The sequence below is a fragment of the Centroberyx gerrardi genome, chromosome 6, assembly GCF_048128805.1.
Source record: "Centroberyx gerrardi isolate f3 chromosome 6, fCenGer3.hap1.cur.20231027, whole genome shotgun sequence".
Classification (NCBI taxonomy): domain Eukaryota; kingdom Metazoa; phylum Chordata; class Actinopteri; order Beryciformes; family Berycidae; genus Centroberyx; species Centroberyx gerrardi.
In genome coordinates this window covers 27,133,449-27,154,152 of record NC_136002.1, presented here as the reverse complement: position 1 = coordinate 27,154,152, position 20,704 = coordinate 27,133,449, and the positions used below count along the sequence as shown (strand labels likewise).

General features: G+C 39.1%; 1 protein-coding gene across 1 annotated transcript in view; it reads left to right on the top strand.

Moving 5' to 3' along the window:
* The window catches only part of cntn5 (contactin 5), an 80,069-nt gene that overhangs the window by 45,803 nt on the left and 13,562 nt on the right, over positions 1-20,704 (top strand). The window contains exons 8-15 of the mRNA XM_078284078.1: positions 2,330-2,511; positions 5,838-5,974; positions 6,129-6,258; positions 9,381-9,525; positions 14,047-14,174; positions 14,564-14,739; positions 17,124-17,244; positions 19,392-19,550. Of these exons, the coding sequence (XP_078140204.1) occupies positions 2,330-2,511; positions 5,838-5,974; positions 6,129-6,258; positions 9,381-9,525; positions 14,047-14,174; positions 14,564-14,739; positions 17,124-17,244; positions 19,392-19,550 (1,178 nt within the window). The remainder of the gene's footprint in view (positions 1-2,329; positions 2,512-5,837; positions 5,975-6,128; positions 6,259-9,380; positions 9,526-14,046; positions 14,175-14,563; positions 14,740-17,123; positions 17,245-19,391; positions 19,551-20,704) is intronic.

Below are 20,704 nucleotides of genomic sequence, written 5' to 3'. Positions count from 1 at the left end.
CTGGGTCTTAAGCAAACCAATTCCCTATTATAAATGGATATTAGATTTAATTTGGAACCTTTATTATTTAATTCAAATGAAGTGGTACAAATCCAAAAGAGGGGACAGTTATTGTGTGGAATGATGATTAAGATGTGACCTACATAGTTTGCCTATGGGTACATTTTTAAACTGAAAATTGTGACACCTTACACTAAGTATGGTTTATAACACATTCATAATGTTAGGCAGTAAAATACTTCTTCAATAAAGAAAGGACATGACCAGAGTTTCTGAGTTCAAGGGTTTATGCCAGGAATTTCATATGAAAGACAACGACAGAAAGAAAATTTATCGCTTCTAAATCGAGTGAGTACATTCCCTCCTGCCTGCCCCCAGTCCTGTGCACACGTACGAGACCAGTGCTCATTATTCAGCCTCCAAAGGGAAATCCTCCCATGGATCGAGGGAAGAAGATTCACCCCCCCACTTTCCAGCCCCTCAAGGTCTCTGTAGATTGGCTCTATGCTGTAGCTAGTCAAGAGTTTCGTTGGAGCATAGGTCACTGGCATAAAATTCTCCATCAATAATGTCCAAGGAAGAGTTTCGTAACAACTTCACGCCATGCTCATGAATACCGATCCAATCCATATGTCAGCTTTCAGCATGTGTTCATGTTCTACTTTAACACTGCGGGTATATTAAAATGAAAATTACTTTGGTTTAAGGGATTTGGTTTGTTTTTAAATTCCTCTGTGTACTCATGCTGCATACAGGCATGTGTCAAGCAGCTGCTCTGAATATTGGTTATCTATTAATGTCATTAAACATACATCTATCATAAGTATGTAAAGAATGTGCTAAGTATGCGTTTTAGAAAGAAACTGTTATCATTTTGGTTAATTTTTAATTTTAGAATTAGTCTATATCCACATTAGTACATGATAACATGACATCGATCCATCCAATCCACATTTTACATGAGGATTAAAAATATATCCCAGCCTCTTTGTTTTTCAATTCTCTGGGTCAAGACCTCATATTTGGTGACAGAAAGATTAAATTAGTCCCCAAATTATTCAGGGGAAATTTGGGGGCTTCAACAACTGAGCCTTTCCAAGTCTAAATAAACGCTATAAACTAATGGGTTAGGTTTCCAAAAACACAAAGGTAAAAAACAATGCAAGTTTAAATTAGCCAAAACAACAGTCCACAAAAAAAGTCTTGGATATGACAGAAAATGTGGATCAAAAGTGAAAAACACACTTTGAAAAACACTTCTCCAGCTAATACAGAAGGCATTGTGAGATGTTAAGGCTTTGTTTTATACAGAACATGCTCTGAATCCCAATTTGAGTCCATTGCAGCCAAGAGCACTTCGATGTCCTTGTGAATTTAGAACAGATAAAAAAGCTAAGGGATGTAACATTTCCATCTTGGCTAAATGATTGATGGGTGCACCGGAGGTTTCTATGGTGTCACATTTCCATCTTTCAGAGACCTGTCAAGTGTAGCTGTCATACAAGAGCACTACTGATAGCAGATAGTAAGACATTCTCTTTCTGCATGTGCAAGCCATCTATCATAAGGATCTATAGGGGCAATCCATGAACAAACAGTGATAGATGACATTGCTCAAACACTAATCATAAAAATCTCTCTGGCTAGTGTAGTGACCTGATTTGAATATTGTTGCTGTCCCTGTGAAACCTTGGATGTCACAGGCATGCTGTGTGGCTTGTTTGGTAAATTTATCACATTGGGCGATTGGAAGGTCAGCGGTTCAAATGTAGAGCAGAACAAACATAAAAGTGGAATCATGCTGTATTAATACTTAATTGCTGCAAATTGAAGACTTCTCGGATCTGAGGATCAATGCCAATGTTTTTGTTTTTCATCTCCACTTGATTGTGAATTCTGACTTTGAGCCAGAGCAATGCACAAGTGTAATCTGAAAAAAAGGGCTCTACATTGAAAAAGGCTTGAAATTGCTTCTTCAAAAGGCTCTCCCACAAAGGCAAGAGCACCCATGAAGGTTCCAAGTCGCACTCTTTTTATTTAGAGTGCAGTTACACATCAAAGTCCACCAACAGTTGTACGAGTTTAGAATAAGGTCACAGTCAAAACGATGGAGAATATATTGACATACTGTATATTTCCCTCCTTCTTAATGGCAATGTTCTTATTTTTCTGAAGGAAACAAAGAATGTGACATTTTTGATTATTGATAGTGAGTTGAGTCATTGCCCCTAACACCACGGATATAAAGAGAACTGCACTGTCAGGCCTCCTGTAATACAAATATAAAATGTGCTGTTCAGTATATAATTCAACTCTTCTCTCCTCCCAGTCCAGTCCCTACTATCACATGGAGGAAGATAAATGGCAACATCCCTAAAAAAGCAAGACTGCGGAAGTCCCAGGCTGTACTGGAGATTCCCAACATTCAGCTGGAGGACTCAGGAACATATGAGTGCAAAGCTGAGAATCCAAGGGGAGGCACTGCTTTCAAAGGCCATCTACAAGTCTACAGTGAGTCTGGGCTTGTTCTTGTTCTCTTTTGTTTTGTTAATCTTTTACTTTTATACATCCATCTTACATTATCCAGGAACAAGTGTGCATCAGCACAAGGGAATGAGTTGTTTCTGTTTGTTGAGAGAGATGTGGGTCTCTTAACAAGTTTGGTTTAGTTGTTTTATTCCAGGCAAAATGTTCGTAACTACTGCTTTACTTTGTTTTTGTTTTAGTAGGCTGTTTTGGTTGTTCTTTGCGGTTTCCAAAGATTTATTATGATATGATCTTGGCTAGTTTTTCTCAAATTCAGGGCTGGGGACCAGTACCGGTCCCTATGAATTTGCTGAGCAGTCCTAGGGCTAATTATACCTCCATCTTACATAATCCTAAAACAAGCATAGATCGACACGATGAATGAGTTGTTTCTGTTTGTTGAGAGAAGTATGGGTCTCTTAACAAGATTGTTTTAGTTGGTGGAGTTTATTCCAGGTGAAATGCACTGAACTACTACTTCTCTACTTTGTATTTGTTTTAGTAGGCTGTTTTGGTTGTTCTTTGATGTTTCCAAAGATTTATCACAATATGATCTTGGCTATTTTTTCTCAAATTCAGGGCTGGCGACCAGTACCGGTCCCTATGGATTTGCTGAGCAGTCCTAGGGCTAATTATCTTTGTCACCACAAAAACACAAGCATCAGTTAACAGAGCAGCATAATTCTCTCAAATAAAATCACAGATCATTCACAGATCAATCACAGAATGATCAACTGTTGGAAATACTAATAAGTAGGACCAAAGTCTCTATCTAGAATAACAATATCATGCTTAAATCTAACATATGCTATGCCATGAACAGTAGCATAGACATAGAAATAACTGTAGTGTATACAATTGTGTCTTACTAAATCTAGGCTTATCACCAATTGTAGTAGTTGTAGTAGTAGGATATGTATTTTTTTAAACTCTGCTTTTTTGTTTATTTGTATCTGTGTTGTGGTGTAAATACCATGCAAATACCAGACATCAAATGTCTTTTGCATTGTGCAAATAGCAAAGAAAGCTTGACTATTACTGCACACACAGTGAGAACGTGTACATTCCCAGAGTGTACTCAGAAACTCACTTGTTGAATATGAGGCAATATGCTGGGGTATCAATCATTAAACACTAAGCTACGGCAATGTGCCTGCATCTAATAACATGTGCCACCAAAATTGAAACCCACTTATATAGTCTAAATTTCTGGGGACAAGTGGAACAATTACTGCTGATGACAAGCTATTATTATTGGGTCAGTGGGATCAATTATTAGATGTATAAAGTGCTTTACACATGGTATGCGATGGCCACCTGCGGTTTCGCTGCCCGTCGGTGCTCCGCCCGCTCCCTTTGTGTACAGTTTACACGTAGTAGCAGGCGTTACCATAGTAACAATCCTAGCGCTAAATGACAGCTAGGGCAGAGGACAGCTACTAGCAAGGTTGCCTCGCTGAAGACGTGTTTGTGCACACATCTCTTTGCTGTGTTCCACTTCCATAAAATACTATTACTTTAATACCTAGCAGGCCTGTACATGCAAACAATTAGAATACAAATGTTTATCATTCATATATTTAAAATGTATGTGGATCTCAGTACGTTTGCATTGTTTTTATTCATTGTTGTTACTTGTTAAAATAGTTCTGGGAAACCAGCTACAGCTGTTAACATTCCCTCCATGCCTGCTATACAAATCCGATTGTGATGAAAGTTGAACTAATTTCTACTCTGGCAAAACTCGCCGTGAGTTTGTGTACGCACATAGCGAGCACGAGGGTGGCGATTTCACAAGCACGAGCACCACTTGCCGCACCGCCTACGAGAGTCTGCTCTTCGCCCTTCTCTCATTGAAAATGAATGGCATCTTCACAACAGTCACAACATACCATGTGTAAAGCCCTTAAGTCATCAAATGCACAAAGCTTAGACGGAATTTTTTTCCTAAATGTTCCCCTGGTGTGACTTTTTTTTTTACCAATTTTTGCTCGATGTTAATTCACTGTAATGATTATAAAAGTTACAAATTAAAATTTGGACTCACCTTGCCAGCCCAATTGATGTATATGGCTTAGTGGTTTCTTGTGCAGTGTGGAGCGGCGCAGGAAGGAACCCCTCCATTGAGCTGTTACCCCTACAGTAGCATGCCAGGCACGTTCTTTTCTACTCTTTGCATATGGCACCTTCGGTATAATACTTTTTTGTGTGGTTTGATTGAATGATTATGGTCAGGAAGGTCTCCCTCACAATGGAAGTTCAAACTACCAGCTGACCTGTGTAAATTACATTCAGCGTGAGGCTGCTACAAATTAGGCTCCCTATTCTCCTTGTGATGTCGACAGAATGGAAGTTGCCAAGCAGTACAGGGCCTTGGAAATGTGTCCCACCAAGGTTGAGGCAGTTCATTATCTTGGCCCTGTGCACATGGTATAGACCGGGAGGAGTGGGGGGGGGGGGGGGGGGGGCATGCACCCACATGGAGAGGTTTATGATCATGGGCAAAGACAGTAATTCAAGGAGCTTAGTAATATTGTCTACTTACCATTGGTTAGAGAGTAGATAGATGAGTAGATGGGTAGTGATTAGCCACAGTGTTTAATGTCAATTGAAAACTGTTTCCTGTGTCTTTTCTAAATCTGCTGTAATCACTGTACATAAAAGTTAGATGTATGCAATGAATAATGAAAACGTAAACATAATGACCGTTTATTCGTTAAAGTAACATGACATTTTCACACAAATAAATGTTGTCTGTCTGTTTTGCTATTCTGTATCGCCGACTGACATAGTACAATAATGATTCAATCCTCTGCTGCACAGGAAGTGATGCATTTTACGTTTCCAGCAGCAGTAACAGCAAGTTTGCTTGGAGTAAACAGAAGAAGAACTGGGTAGTTAGCATGAGCAGCAATAGCCACCATGGCTGAACGGACAAAGAAAAGAGAGCCACACTGACTGCCAATCTTTTGTTGATCTCTGGGAAGTGCAGAAACACCACAGCAATGACTGCTTTGCACCAAGGATGTCGCCAAAATAAAAACGTTTTTTTAAAGGGTCACACACAGATTACTGCTTTAATATGTCCTGAACCATATTGTGTCTGCTTAGGAATGTAGTATGCAAACATGTTACAAAGAAAGTGTTAGGACATACACATTTGAAATTCTCACAATGTGTGCGTGTGTGCGTGTGTGTGTGTGTGTGTGTGTGTGTGTGCATGTGTGTGTGTGTGTGTACATAGCATGCATGCTCCTTCAAAATACAAGGATGTATTTCTTATTCTTGAATCTTTTTTTTTTATCTTCAAGCCCTCCCACAATGGGTCAGAATGATTAATGATACTCAGATGGATAGTGGAGAGAAGCTCCAGTGGGAGTGCAAGGCCATAGGGAGGCCCCGGCCCACCTATCGCTGGCTTCGCAACGGTTCACCCTTGCCACCAGAGGTACTTACTTTACCATACAATACCCTTTTGTTGAAGACACCATGAAACGTCTGAATTATTCCTATTGTAGGTATTAAACTACACGACTACAAGTCTACATTGAATATCTGTATTCAGACTAACAGCATTTTCCTTTAAACTGTTTTTGTTACAGAGCAGAGTTGAAATGATGAATGGAGAGCTGACCATTGACAATGTGGAGAAGGAGGATTCCGGGATGTACCAGTGTGTTGCAGAAAATAAGTATGGAGCCATCTACTCCAATGCTGAACTCAAGATTTTAGGTAGATATACCTTCAGTTTCAGTTAATGTAGAATTTTGGAAAACATTTCCACAAATTGATTTACCTTCACAATTGAGATTAGATCATTTGCCTCAACTGCCTAAACCTAACATCTAGTTTGTAATAAACGTTGGTAATGACTTTTTTTTTTTGCAGAAAATTGCCTTCGTCGTAAATTTTAAGGGTAGCTTTTCCATTCTGACAAGCTTATTTCTTGATACATCTATAAAGAATGAAATTGCTGACAGCGTATTGGCATCTGAATAAGGTACTTGGTGACAGGTAAGAGAGATTGAAATGCAAGTGGGGAACACTGAACTGTGCGATGCACTGATTGGCAATCAATGGTCCCTGATTTAACCCGAGCTACGGTTGTTATGAATAAAAGAAGGACCCTTGTGGTTGTATTCAGTGAGGTGTCCGCACACATCAAGTTGAGGAGAGCCTCTAACAGTTCTGCCTTATTCCGAGGAGAATGGAAAGCAATGACTTGTAGGTATAGATTTATACTAATGGGAACAAACACTAGAAGAAAGGCATCAATGGTTTCTTTTGGAGTTTAACGACCAAGGTCTTACCTCCACTCTTTCTGTTGCCACTAGAACACAAACTACAACACAACCACCGATATTCACAAGAAAAAAAAAACAAAAGACATTACTTTTCACTCTTCAGCAGTTATAGTTTGCAATTATTATATGATAATGTTTATCGTCAGTCATTAGCTACATACTTTAATTTGCACGTTCAGTAAGAGAATGTGAGAATGACGGTGATGATGCTGTTTTGTGCAATCTGTGGAACAATGTGTTAATTGGAGAAGCGCCTTAACAGGAAAAAACTCTAGAAGAATTACATTGCGTGTGTGTGTGTGCGTGTGCACCCCTGCGTGTCCGTGTCTATCATATGTTATGTTGTATATTATCTCATTATATTGAAATGAGTGGTTGTTGTATTGTTTAGTTTTTCCGCAAGTAGCATTAGATTTACATGTACTTGTGAATTTAAAGGCATTAAACACTAAGGAAACTCCTGAGCCTTAAGGCTTCAAAAAAACACACACAACAGTCAGACATCAGAACGTCTGTCCACTACTGTGTGTTGATGCAATATTTTCTCCCTGTCAGCTCCAATACTGGGACACATCTGGTGACACCCGTTCCCCTTTTTTGTTTCCCTGCGGGACAGTTTGATTTACTGTCTGTGTGGCATGCCCTTTTTTGAAGGGGAATCCATGGCATTTCGAAAATCTAATCGCAAATGGGCAAACATTTTTGTGCAAAATCTATAAAATGTTTTCTAGTGTTAATCCATAAACCATCAATATAAAGTAGATTCCTTTATTAAAATTCACGGTGTTGTCTGGAGGACTCAGAAGGCCTAGATTCTAATAAGGTTTATCCAAGTTGACGAGGAGGTGCCTTCGCCCTCCCTAGAATAACAGTCACAATGATGATATTTGGACGCTGGTGATGAATGTTTTCATAACTATATCCTCCAGGCATCTCTTCCCAGTGACCTGTGTCCTTTGGAGATGTCCACAAGCAAACACTATCAGGACAGATTACATGGCTAATAACAGCCTGCAGATGAGCGATCACTGGAGGCTACATGGGGGCAGCGGCTGTGATCTTGTCCCAGATCCAGCTCTTCTGGGAGGGTGGCGGGGGAAGCAATAAGGGTACTGCTGCCACCAGCTGCAGGCCAGCTCTTATTTTGATTAAAACAAACACACACAGCCACAGCAACTGCTCTGTTTTCTGCTGCTTTTTGTGTCTAGAGGGACCTGTGCCACTCAGGCGACTACCAAGGCTCAAAGACACGAGTGTTACAGGGATATGGGGTTGGCCTGTAGCCACAGATGGGATTGAATTGTCATTGTGTATAATGTCACCTATAAAGCATCATTCAATATTTGAATAACTAGTCTTGACAAAGCCTTGCAGCCTATAGATGGCCTTGATGTGTAATACAGCTGTACACCACCCCAATGTTTTCGCCTGCACACTTATCTCAGCCGTCTCTGCTTAATTACTATATAATTACTATTATTGTGACAAAAAAAAGATTTTTGTTTTTAATTATTTGCCCAGTCAGCCTGGTTAAATATAGGTAAAAAATAAAAAAATAAATAAAATAAAAACAAAGTTGCTCTTCTACTGTAATGTGTGAATCATCCGACCATGTCATCATTAACGTGATGACAATTATTTGGTAATTAGAGCTTGGTTACACAACACAATGCTTATTTATTTAATGTTAGTGGATACTGAATTGGCACAGAGAGATGTATTATGACACAGTATATAGCTTCAGCTGGTTTATTTTTATACACATGCTTTATAATACTCCATGTGGAATCTAGTAATTACTTTAAAACGAGTTAGTATTGTGATTGAGCAGCATTTGAGTCATGATGTGTCAGTCTTAAGCCTCTAGCATTTTTGCTGTAATTATTTTCAAATGCCACAGTTGAAGAGGTGGAAGTGGTGTTACTTTTATAAACGTTGAAATACAGTATTTAACTTTCTGCAGTCACATACCGTGTGCAATTAAACTAGCTCAACGACTGTGCATCCCTTACAAATAAAATAACTTTATCAGGACTATGCAGATGTCATTGTATAAGTCAACAGTGAAATTCAGGACACTTATTTTTGACAAGAGTGAACTGTGGAAATGATGAATCATATACACTATGAATGTTGTGATGTGATGACTATGATATGACTACATTATTTCATAATATACACTACCAGTCAAAAGTTTGGACACAACTGATTAAAGGTATTATGTTTTTTATTATGCTAAAGCCATTTTGATGTAAAGGCTTATGCTTAAATGCTTGAAATTTGTTTATGTAGACAAATATAAATAGTGAAGTTGATGCCTATGTATGAATTTCTTTCCAAAGCCTTTGCCTTTAACACTTTTTTGGTCACTGCATAATTCCATTTGTGTTATTTCATAGTTTCGATGTCTTTACTATTATTCTAAAATGTGGAAAATAGTAAAAATAAAGATAAATGCGTGTGTCCAAACTTTTGACTAGTAGTGTATATACATATATTTTTTTCAAAACAGATTTTAAACCTTATACAATTATGTTTTGTCCCGCACAGCGTCAGCACCTGTCTTTATCCCCAATCCCGTTCGGGTCATTGCCACACTTGGAAAAGATATATCACTGGAATGCAAACCCAGAGCGTCACCCAAACCACGGATAACATGGAGGAGAGACGACAGACGGATACAGCCAAGCAAAAGGTAAAACAACTCTTTACTGCACTGCACTCTCAAAAAGGAGATGAGTGATTTTTACATCTTTAATACATAATGGGTACCTCATTTTGGTTGTGTCAGTTACAACACATCTGTGTATCGAAGGAATTACGAAATGTTGTTTTATTGATCTGTGTAAGGAAATTCCCCTGGAGCTAGTAGGGATTCAGTGTCTTGCTCAACGACACTTCAGCAGGGCGGATGCTTGCCGACACGGGGGCTTGAACCCGGGTTGAAGCTCCGCCTCCTGACTCACGATGCCACCCTGCTGCCCAGGGACAACATATGTGTTACTTTTCAGCACAACAGACAATATTTACACACACGTATGTTGTGTTGAAAAGTAACAGAAATGTGTGTTGTCCCAAACTAATAATAATAATACATTTTATTTAGAAAGTGCTTTACATGATACTCAAAGACGCTTTACAACAGCTAAGGGAAAAAGAAATGCAAATATATAAAATATATCAAACAATTGGTACAATAATGATAAATAAATGAGGATAAAATAATGACATGAGTATGCATGGTGTGAGGTGGCGGGTGGGGGTGTGGCGATGGAGAAACTAGACACAGATGTGTTGACACATCCTTTGTTTAGAGTTTACATTATTGGTTAAACATGAAGACTTTCATCTTCAAATGAAATACCCACTATTAGAAAAAGAAAAAAAATCTGACAAAATCATTGCTCAGCATAAAAGTTAAACTCCAAAAGGAAACATTATTGAAATAATTATCTGTCCTGAGCCCTTCATATACAAAATAGCAACATTTTGGAAGTATATCAACGTTTGGAATGAAACCCTTAAAATATTTTTAGACTTCTAGTGAGGATTAACTTTGCTTTTACCATTGAGATAGACCATGCACATTTTCTATGCAGACCGTATTACAATTACTGGAGTTCTGTATTATAAATAGTAAGAGTTTACAGAGTAGAATATTATGAGAGGAAGTTAATTGCCCTTTAAAATATGTATGAAGTCATGAAAACACTTCTGTATCCCTCAGTATCTTTAGATCATGTTTCACCGTAGTTTCCTGACATGAACTCAAGTTTTATGAATCCAGCTCAGGCCCTCGAGCAATTGTTTACATGTCTTGTTTTAACACATCACAGTTTCATTACTGTAACTGAAATTAAGTGTCACTGCTAAAATAAAACACCTTAGGTACCGGCAAAGCTCTGGAGGCTCATCCTCAACCCCACCTCATACTCAGGGACACTGACAATTTAGTCCCTACAATTGCATTTGGAATTCGCATGCAGTTTGATGCATCATCTTTTATGAGAAACATCTCTCTGCTGCGCCTAGAGGGGGTTGAATGGGGCGATGGTGCATCAATCAAACTGAGCGACAGCGCTGAAATTATCAGTCACTGCCGAGCATCCCAAGTTGTGAATGAGAGAACAGGACCTTTGTTTATCAGCCAAGATCCAGCAATCCGTTCAACAGCCTAGCAGCAAGGGCAGCCAGTTGATAATCAGATCCTCAGTGTGCCCCCTCCCTCAGAGAGGCAGCGACAAGCCGTACTGCCACTAACAGGTGGATGAAAACTGGGCGTTCAAGAATTTGTTTTAACATGGTAATTTTGGAGGTCAATACTTTCATTTTCGCTTAAAGGAGAAATCGTCCTCAATGGTGAATTTTGAGCGCGCTGTCTATTTTCTATAAAATAGGTGGCTTCAGTAGGACTGATGGATGGGGATAAGTTAGTGAGTGTGTTGCCCTAAAATGGTGATTAATGACCTGGCTCGTCTGGATCTGATAAAGCATTTGAGGTATTTGTCAAACCCTTTCAAATCTATTTTTCAAAGTTGTCGACATACACCAGAGGGAGATCCACACCTGCTCCAACACCTTGATCTTGTTTTCATCTAACTTTAGATAAAGTCTTGTCTTAAGACAGCAGAAAATTGTTCACCAAAATATTGACAAAGTAGTTAGTTAATCTCTCCCCTCAGAGTAATTTATCATTCATTATTAACTGCTGGCATTATACTGTATAGGTATATGGTTCATTTTATTCATAATCTCAATTAAAGAAATTGTACAATCAATAATTGTAGCCAATCCCATGTATTACTCTTGAGTTGCTATATCGTCAATACTTTTCTCATTTAGAATTTAAAAGCAAATCGACTTTGTTATAATGTTTGTTGCTACTAAACAGCATAGTAGAATGAATGAACTGAATAGTACAGTATCTTTAAGGGAGTTACTCCTCATTATTGCCTTGTGGAGGTTGATCCTCCTCTGAAAAGCTGAAATAAACAGGACGAGCCATGCATTTTCAGGTCTTGGCCAGGGTGACTTCTGCAAGGATTTCCTGACATTACCTATAGTAAAGTAAGGAGTTTATGGATGGAGAGACATTCAATTCTGGGAAGAACAGGGGTGGAATCGAAACAGCTTCACGTTTATCTGCCATTGACAGCTGTGCTGACTTAATGAAGGTTTGTAATTAACATGGATTTCCGCTAATGTTCAGGGCTTTTGTCTCTTAAATAGAAAGTATTAATCCCATTAGTTTGAAAGTACGTGGCAGACTCTATTGAAACCCAAAGCCTCTTTTTTTAAGGGACAAACAAAAGGACAGCATAATTTGACAATTCTATAAAAAATATAAAATGTTCAAAAATGTCTTATAGGCTGCTGATTTTAGTATTCAGTATTTATTCATTTGATTTCGCCTCAGAAACCTCGCTTCACATATAAAAATACTTCCAAGCGCTATAGGTTGCTGTGAACTTCTAATGTTTTTTTTTTTTTTTATTTCCTAAGGTTGAATTAATTTGCATATTTTGTATAACCAACAGTCCCTATCATGTGTCCTTTCTGCCTCAGTGTCCTTGTCGGATGCGGATTCCCTCCCTAATTTGAAAAATGTCTCCTGGCTGCAGATTGCCTCTGAATTGTCTATGTGTGGCAAGATTTTGTCACGCCTCCATGAGTTTCTCTTTGCCAATTTCAATCACCTTGCCCATGATGAAAGAGCTTAGTGCTGTAAATATGAATGCCAAACAATATGAATTAAATTAAAAGACAAGAGAATACTCCACTCCCCCATCGTTCGGATTGTTTGATTTGGGAAGAAATTGAATTTCTAATAAAAAAATAACTTTGTAAATATTCATCCCCTCTGCCACAGCCCGAGCTCAAATAAAAATGTAATTATAAATATTTAGATATTAAATGAAAGGAGTTGACATTGGACACTGAGAGGAGAACAGTGACTTGCCGTAATTTACAATGCTGTACTTTAACTTGATCTCCACTCCATAGCCATCTGCTCACACACCTGCTTCCAGTGTTTTGGAATACAGTCAGATCCTATTCGCTATCTGACGTCAAGCACCTTATTGTAAAGCTGTTATTGACAAGTCAGAATGAAATTTTTATATATTGCTGGTGTCATTCAGCTGAATAAGGGTGCTGGTTGGTGAATACAGGCTTGGTGTTTATCATAGCTCTATTAGGTTTGTTTTTCCTCTCTATTAGACTTGCATTTCCCAAGAGGACAGCTGGGTGATATGCAAGTCTCGGTTTGACAGCTTTTGCTCTCGATTCATTGAATGCAGCAGTATTCAGGGTTTGACAGGTGGATTCACGAGCGCTGTGCAAGATGAATGCACCATTTAGTTAGATTTCTCTTAAAGAAAGTTTAATGCAGAGATGCCAAGAATAACGAATTGTATTTATTCACATTGTATTCAAGTTGTTATCATACCAGTGCTCTCCCCAAATTTTTGTTTCAGCAGTTGCCTTTAATGACGTTAAAATTCTAATTATGCAAATGGAACCTAGTTTGTTCTTTCAACAGCACCAGGAACAAAATCACTGTAGCTAAAGTGAAATTAAGCTATCATCAGAGAATTATTTTCATTACCCTGTGTCTCTGTTTTCTTGACATCAATATTTGGGTGACAGATTTTTTTTCTCCTATTGAACGTTTGTCCCCCATTAGCTTAATCCTTATTGCTAATAGCATCTGTGTTTTAATCCTACTTGAGATAGGGCTATTTAATGGTATCTGGAAATCAGTTTCATTAACGCATTTAAATTGTTGATTGATCTTGACTGGAAACGGCATTTGTTAAGCAATTTTCTCTTCGCTGTTTTCATGTTACCTTGTTGAAGGTTACACAGCAAATACAAACACTGGTCTTGACTTTATTTTCTGCAGCTTAAGTCCTCTGAGCCTTTTTCGTAACTCAACCCACTAACTGTTAGACACTTTTTGTCCTTCAAAATCAGTGACATGAGCTTGTAAAAAGAACTTCACTTTGCTTTAGATTCTCCAGTGGACTCGTGCTTATTTGCCAAATATCTCAATTGTTCTCTTCAACTTTTCTCCCACCGTCCCACGTGAATTTCACTGTTCTTGTAGCCCTACATGACCGCAAACATATAAGCTCATGCCTGAACTTGTAGTTCAGCTGTTCATACGTGCATTTGTTTCTCATACCTGTATTGATTTCCGTGTCCTTTCTCACAGGATTATGTTGTTACGGAACAACAGTCTGAGAATTGTTAACTCCAGCCGAGCGGATGAGGGGAACTATGTGTGCCGGGCAGAAAATATGTTTGGCCGGGCGGAGATGACTGCCATGCTGTGGGTAAAAGGTAAGTGATGCCCAGGGGGGCTTTATTTTCTGCCAAATTAGCACAAGTCGGCCACCAGTAAACAGTCCCCAATGTCATTTTTCCCCCCACCTTTGCTTGGGTGCCAGGGAATTTATTGTGCTTGCTCAACCGTGAAGCAAGGGCTTTCACATTCAAGAATCATATTACAAGGACACACTTTAACAGTGTAAAGGCCTGTCTCATAGATGCACTGTACACACTCCCGATCAGAACAAACCAGGATGTTTACGTGACAAAGGTGAGTGTTTTGCCTGCGTTAGCGTTAGTTCTCACGATTTGCCTGACAGTAATGTCACAGTCGAATGCAGCTGCTTGACGCTAGCTTTGGGTTATCCTGAGATGACAGTGCAGCAGCTTTGTGCTTCCAGAGGCCATGCGTGTGGAGCTTAGCCCTATCAGAGTGGAAGTGACCGTGGGGGAGAGCGTGGTGCTGAGCTGCAAGGCAACACATGACACATCGCTGGATGTGGCCTTCCAGTGGCTCTTCAACCAGAAACCAATCAACTTTAAACAGGATGGAGGCCACTTTGAATATATCCAAACAGTAAGAGCAAGAGTAAGAGCAAAACTAACTACACTAAGAGTAAATCTATCTGTCTGTCTGTATGTCTGTCTGTCTGTCTGTCTGCCTGCCTGCCTGTCTGTCTGTTTTTCTGTTTAACTATATATCTATTTCTTTATTTCTTAATATAATGGTCTGCCTGCCCAAACAGGTTAATCTTGTGGAAGTCGAAAATCCCTTTTGTTGTCTCTTAATTCTGCTTCATAATTACTGATTTTAGGCACAGCTCTTTGCACCACACACTTGTTAAACCCGAATAAGAATCAATCCTGTTAAAGGTCAGACAACCCCCGGTGTCATCATGATTAAAGACCTGCAGTGAATCACACAATCATGTTTATCAAAGTCTATAAGAGCAGACAGATCAGCGTGACACCATTTTTAAGGCTCCTCTGTGATTTATCCCCTCTGAAGTAGCAGTGCCATGCAGGTGCAATGTTCACGCCTCTACCAGACCTGACCAAGATTTGCAGGTCACATTCAAAACACCTTCTTTTGTTTACTTCTGAATGGCACCTCTGAAATTGTACGTTTTTGTGAAAATGAAAACACAAGCAGAGACTGACTCAAATTTCCTTTGCAAAGAAATAAGGACGTAAACACAGTCAGCTACTGATTTAGACTGAGTGATGGGAAGATAAAGTGTTGGGCTTATAACTATGAAAATGCTTGTTATTACCTCTGTAGACATGTAATGTTCTACTATGCTACAGGTGAATTCAATGATTCAGTGGATTAGTGCTTTCTAAAAACATGGAAACTCATACATTAACACCAACTAGATAATAGTTCCTTATTTCCATTTGTGCTTTTTTCACTAGTTAATCACATTTGGTTTACTTGGGAATTGTTTTCAGCAAATTATAAACAAACTGTAGCACTCTCCATTCTGTATAGGAGGTTTCTGCATGTTGATTAGGAGATGTTCCACACTAGTTGGTTCATTAGAGTTGTCTCTGGTAAACAAACGAGAATCAAACACAAGACAAAAAACAGGCTTACAGACTAAGACTCAGAAATAGAAACTTGGAACATGCATTCATATTCCACATTTCAAGTTAACAGATAGCATTGTCGTGCCAAATGTCACTTTGAGATTACATAGAAATTATGATTTAAGATGTATTTAGCTGAGCTGTTTTTTTCTTTTTTCTACATGTCCTTTTTTACATGCATCATTAGTAAAATTTTAAACCGAATGCAGGTATAACTTGTGTCATCTTGGGCACTATAATCAATATTTGTGAATATGACCCACTCTCTCCCAAGAGTCCAGAGAACCAAGAGTCAAATCTTTGGTGTCATCAAATGAGACTTGGAAGCTGCTTCAGTGAATAAATCCACACACAAGCCATCCAGATACTTGCAGGGTATAACTCCAGTAACTGACTTGCATTGCTACCAGTCTATCATCATGCCTCTAAGCATTTGTTTGAGTCAACATAGCTAACATCGTAACAGGGCAGCAAAAACAAGTGTGTAAGCCGGCGTGTTTTTCTTACTTAGCCGTGCCTCTCCATGTGTGCCTACGGAGATATTGTGAACTCATTGAATGTTTGTTCATAGAAAGGCTAACAATTCTCAACCAGAAAATGTGTTAATACTTCAGAAATTCAACCTAGGTTCTATGGGAGTTGACAAAATCAATGTCATATTCATATGCAACTGGGTAGTGCAATTGTTAACTTAGTAGAGAGTCTTGGCTCTTCTATTTTCAGTCTGAGGCTTGTTTATGTACACAATTCTAGACTAAACTGTCCAAAATCACAGGAACATATTTTTTTTCTTTTTTTTTTTTTTTGCTGTAAGTCAAAACAAACTTAATCTATTTGTATTTTTTAACAAAGCAGCATCCCATATTTCTCTCTCCATAATACAAATAGAATAATCAGTACTTAAATGCGTAAAATGAAGTTAAAGACAATGTTTGCAAATGAGAACAACAGTCCTGTTCCATGCCATTATTACTTAACAACAGCAGATGTTAAATCCACATCTATCTTAATGCGTCCTTTGCTAGCACCCATGCTCTGGAGAGAAAGTATTTGCTGTGACAATCCTTTACAGGCACAACAGATTCCTGGCTGATGCATGGTTTGTAATTTTAATCAGGTTCCGTGCTAAACAGCTGCCTGTAGACCTTGAATTATTCCCAGTCTTGCCTTAGGCATTTCTCATTTCAACGGAGAGAAAATACTGGTAGCAGAAGAACGTAGCAGCAAGCAAGCTCCTGAATTTAACAGGAGTCTCTCAAGCCACATGAGCCTCTACAAGATGTAAAGGCATCACACTTTTTGGTGTCAAGCATGTTTTGGCTGGGTTTATACCTAACTTTTTTTTTTTATTCTTTGCTTTCCCACTTGCAGCAGTCCTCGACAGTGGATCTGATGATTAGGAGCATTTTGTTGAAGCATGCTGGGAAGTATGGGTGCCGGGCCCAGACCAGTGCTGACACCGTATTTGCAGAGGCTGAACTTCTTGTTAGAGGTGAGCTTGTTATCTGTCACTGCACCCTGGGCACTGTAACGTCTTTGACATTCTTTAGTAGAGGCAGCGACTCACTGTCTCTTCGCTTGATGCCTGTACCTTTGAAGTGAAACTCCACCCTGAACAGAATTCACCTGTTATTCCCATCTTCTTGGAAGGTTTAGTCAAGCTTTATGGACATGAACAAGTCTTTGCCAAAACTATAAACGAAAAAGCAGAGGATTTTTGATGTCAATCAGAAAGACTTTTTGATTTTGCTCCAACAATAAGAGACCAGCTAAATGGACACTATGACGGTGCCCAGTTTTCCGGGAGTTTATATTCTGGTTTAGAGCTGTTAGCATTACTATGAAATAAAGTTAATTTATTCCATGAATCTAGAAAATTAGCCTCCAATTCGTTGCCAGTGGAGCAGCTCCAGGAAGTGTTGGTTAATTACACCAGAGATTAGAGACTTGTTTCTGGTGAGGACAATCACTAAATTACTATTGCTCAGATTATTGGCCCCATTTGGCCATCTTGACTAATTTTTTATGGTCACTATGAGTCTGACGCGATCTGGACAGACGGTCGGCCTGCATGAACAAGTTTATTACTAGCAGTTAGGCAGATTGGCAGAAATGTCTAGTGATCAGGTTTAGATTCTATTATCGTCAAAGGCTGTTTCTGATTATTGCTACCAACGTAACCTAATGTTTATTGGCCATGCAGCTCCTGGTATGTTTTTGATTGTCTCGTGATGACAGTGATACATGTCTTGAGGCTGTGACAGCATCATTTAGTGTGTGATCCTCTATCCTTGCCACATGGCCTAGTAAGCGCACCTTTTTCGATGGCATGGCAAGAAATTTTGAAAAGACCAGTCGTCCACTGAACTCAATTTCCACAGTTTTTTAAGATTGTCACAGTCCTCTAGTGTGTCTGAAGCCTTACAGAGAGAGTTGTTGAGGTTTGCAACTGTCCAAGATCATGGCAATGGCGATAGGAATAACATAAATGAATTTTGTTTTAGGGTGGATTTCCCTTTAAGCCATAACACATGCAAGCAATGATTGTCATGACGACCAAAGGTGTAGAGATGTGGGGGAAAGGTGTAGAGATTAATCAATTTATTCACTGTCTCCAGCGAGAGTTTCATTTTAGTTTTAATAGTTTATTGGAATAGTCTAAAGGAGTCTCAGTAGTCTATTGGAAATACATGCTGCCTGACCCTGCACAATGTAATGTATTAATTTCCCACAATGTTATTTCGAGGATTAAATATCTTATTAAAATAGTCCTTGCAAAACTGTCAATACCAACTAAATTGAGCTCAATGGTGCTTAGAGATTTCAGGCTATCATTGACTCTGTTCTACAGTATGCAGTTTGATGGTTTCAATGACTGTTGCTGAGCCTTTTAACACCAAGACAGGAGAGCTTATTTCATGGTGTTCGGCCAGACTTAAAGGAGGGCGCTATAGTGACACAAAATGCATATTAATGTCCGCGAATGCAAATGTACCTTTCAATGCAACCTTCTAATGGGCACTTCTTGGGGACACAGTACATTGGTTTTCATTGAGCGTACCAGCTGCCAGCTTTTCATTTACAGCTGTTCCCCCTAGAGTCCTCAGACGTTTGCTGCACTTGCAGATTACATTTACTTCTGAAGGCTGAGGTAAACATATGTTCGGCTGTATTAAAACAGAGAAAGGTCTACCACACAGTTATGCTCAGCAGAACTGGCAAACTGCCTCTGAAATGCAGGAGAAAAAAAAAAGCTTCAATATCCCTTAATCAGCATGAAATCCTTGGCAACAGATCTGTGTCAGCCCAAATCCTGGTTCAGTTTAGTAAGTCGTTGTGTTCTTGTCTCTTGTTTGTTTGTGCTGAGATTACAACAGGGAATTGACGTTTTCACCATATGCACACAGTTGCACATCCTCCTTTATGCTTGCATGATTGCGTCCATTGGTTTAGCTAATAGCAACGATGCGTGATGAGGACATGGCAATATGCACCAGCTCAATCAGAATTCATTCAAACAGCAGAGGAGATTGTGTTGTTTTTTTCTTTCCTTCTGTCTCAGCATTTGTGCAGCATTAGTGGTCTAGCTGTTAAAGCCTGTAATTTAGCTGGTGTGTCTCCTGACCTTCTTTCCACTAGGTCCCCCTGGACCCCCTGGAGTGGTGATAGTGGAGGAGATCACAGACGCCACAGCAACTCTGTCCTGGACTCGTGGGCTGGACAACCACAGCCCTATCAGCACCTATAATTTACAGGCCCGCAGCCCATTTTCATTAGGCTGGCAAACTGTCAGAACAGGTAATCAATAAGGAGCAAAATGCAGCCTCTGGATCTGAGAGGGTGGATTTGGGGCCGTATACAAAAGCCTTAATCCTGTCCAATGTCTTGTGCAGAGAGGTGAACCAGCCTAACCAGTGCAAGGTTACTGTTAAAAGAAACATAATAGAAATTCAGGTGGCATGGGACTCTTAATTAGACTCCTAAAATCCCATCCAGCAAATAATGGGATGAGCTTACTTAAACCCCTTTCTCTGCAACAAACTTTGAACTTGGGTTTCTTCTCAGATGCCTGTATGAAAAGTTGAAATGCTGTCCTCTTTTCAACTGTCATTTTATGTTGGCTTGGCTGTTGTTCAGAAGAGCTTAGTAAAAAGTCAGTTGAGCTTATATTAAATGTCAATGGTTTGAATTTTATTCACTGTCATCTCAAAGGTTAGTGGGAAATTAACCTCTTTTGGCTTGAATTATAAAGCTAATCCATGTTCATCCAATATGAACGCGCCCTGGAATTTTTCGTGTTACTGTCAAAAATGAAATGACAATTTTTTGTCTGTACCTTAACAGAAAAAACATCAATTATTATCATTTAGTGTTGAAGGATGATGGCTTGCTAAGCATTGTGTGTAATCCATCCTAATATGCCATGTAAGAATAATAGCAGAGTTTAAGACATGATAATGATTCATCCCCATAGATAGATAAATCACACTTTGCATACATTCCTCTCACATCATGTCTGTTCAACAACATTTAATTCGATAAAGCACAATTAGGCCTCTGTGATGCATTGTAAGTGTTGAACTTGTTAAGATTAGCATAAAGGGAATGGGGCTTTTAGCTCCCAGTCCTTGCAAACAGAGTTATCAGCTCATGTTTGAAGAGCAGCTTGCTTGACAGAGTGGCCTCGTTGTGCATCGAATGATAAGACCGTAAGCTCCACTGTTTCACTGAATGTATGGCCCCTAGTTAGCATAGAGAGACTTGTGGTTCATTTGTGTCATGGATATGCTTTCAGTCAAATGTTTGTTTATTGTTGCAGGATCAATATTGACAAAGCTTGATTACGGCAACCCTGGAGAAACTAGATTACTTTGGTTACCTGCTTGTAATTCAGTTCAAAATACATTCATGAAACCTGATCAAGGGATTCATAACAATAGAATGGAACATTC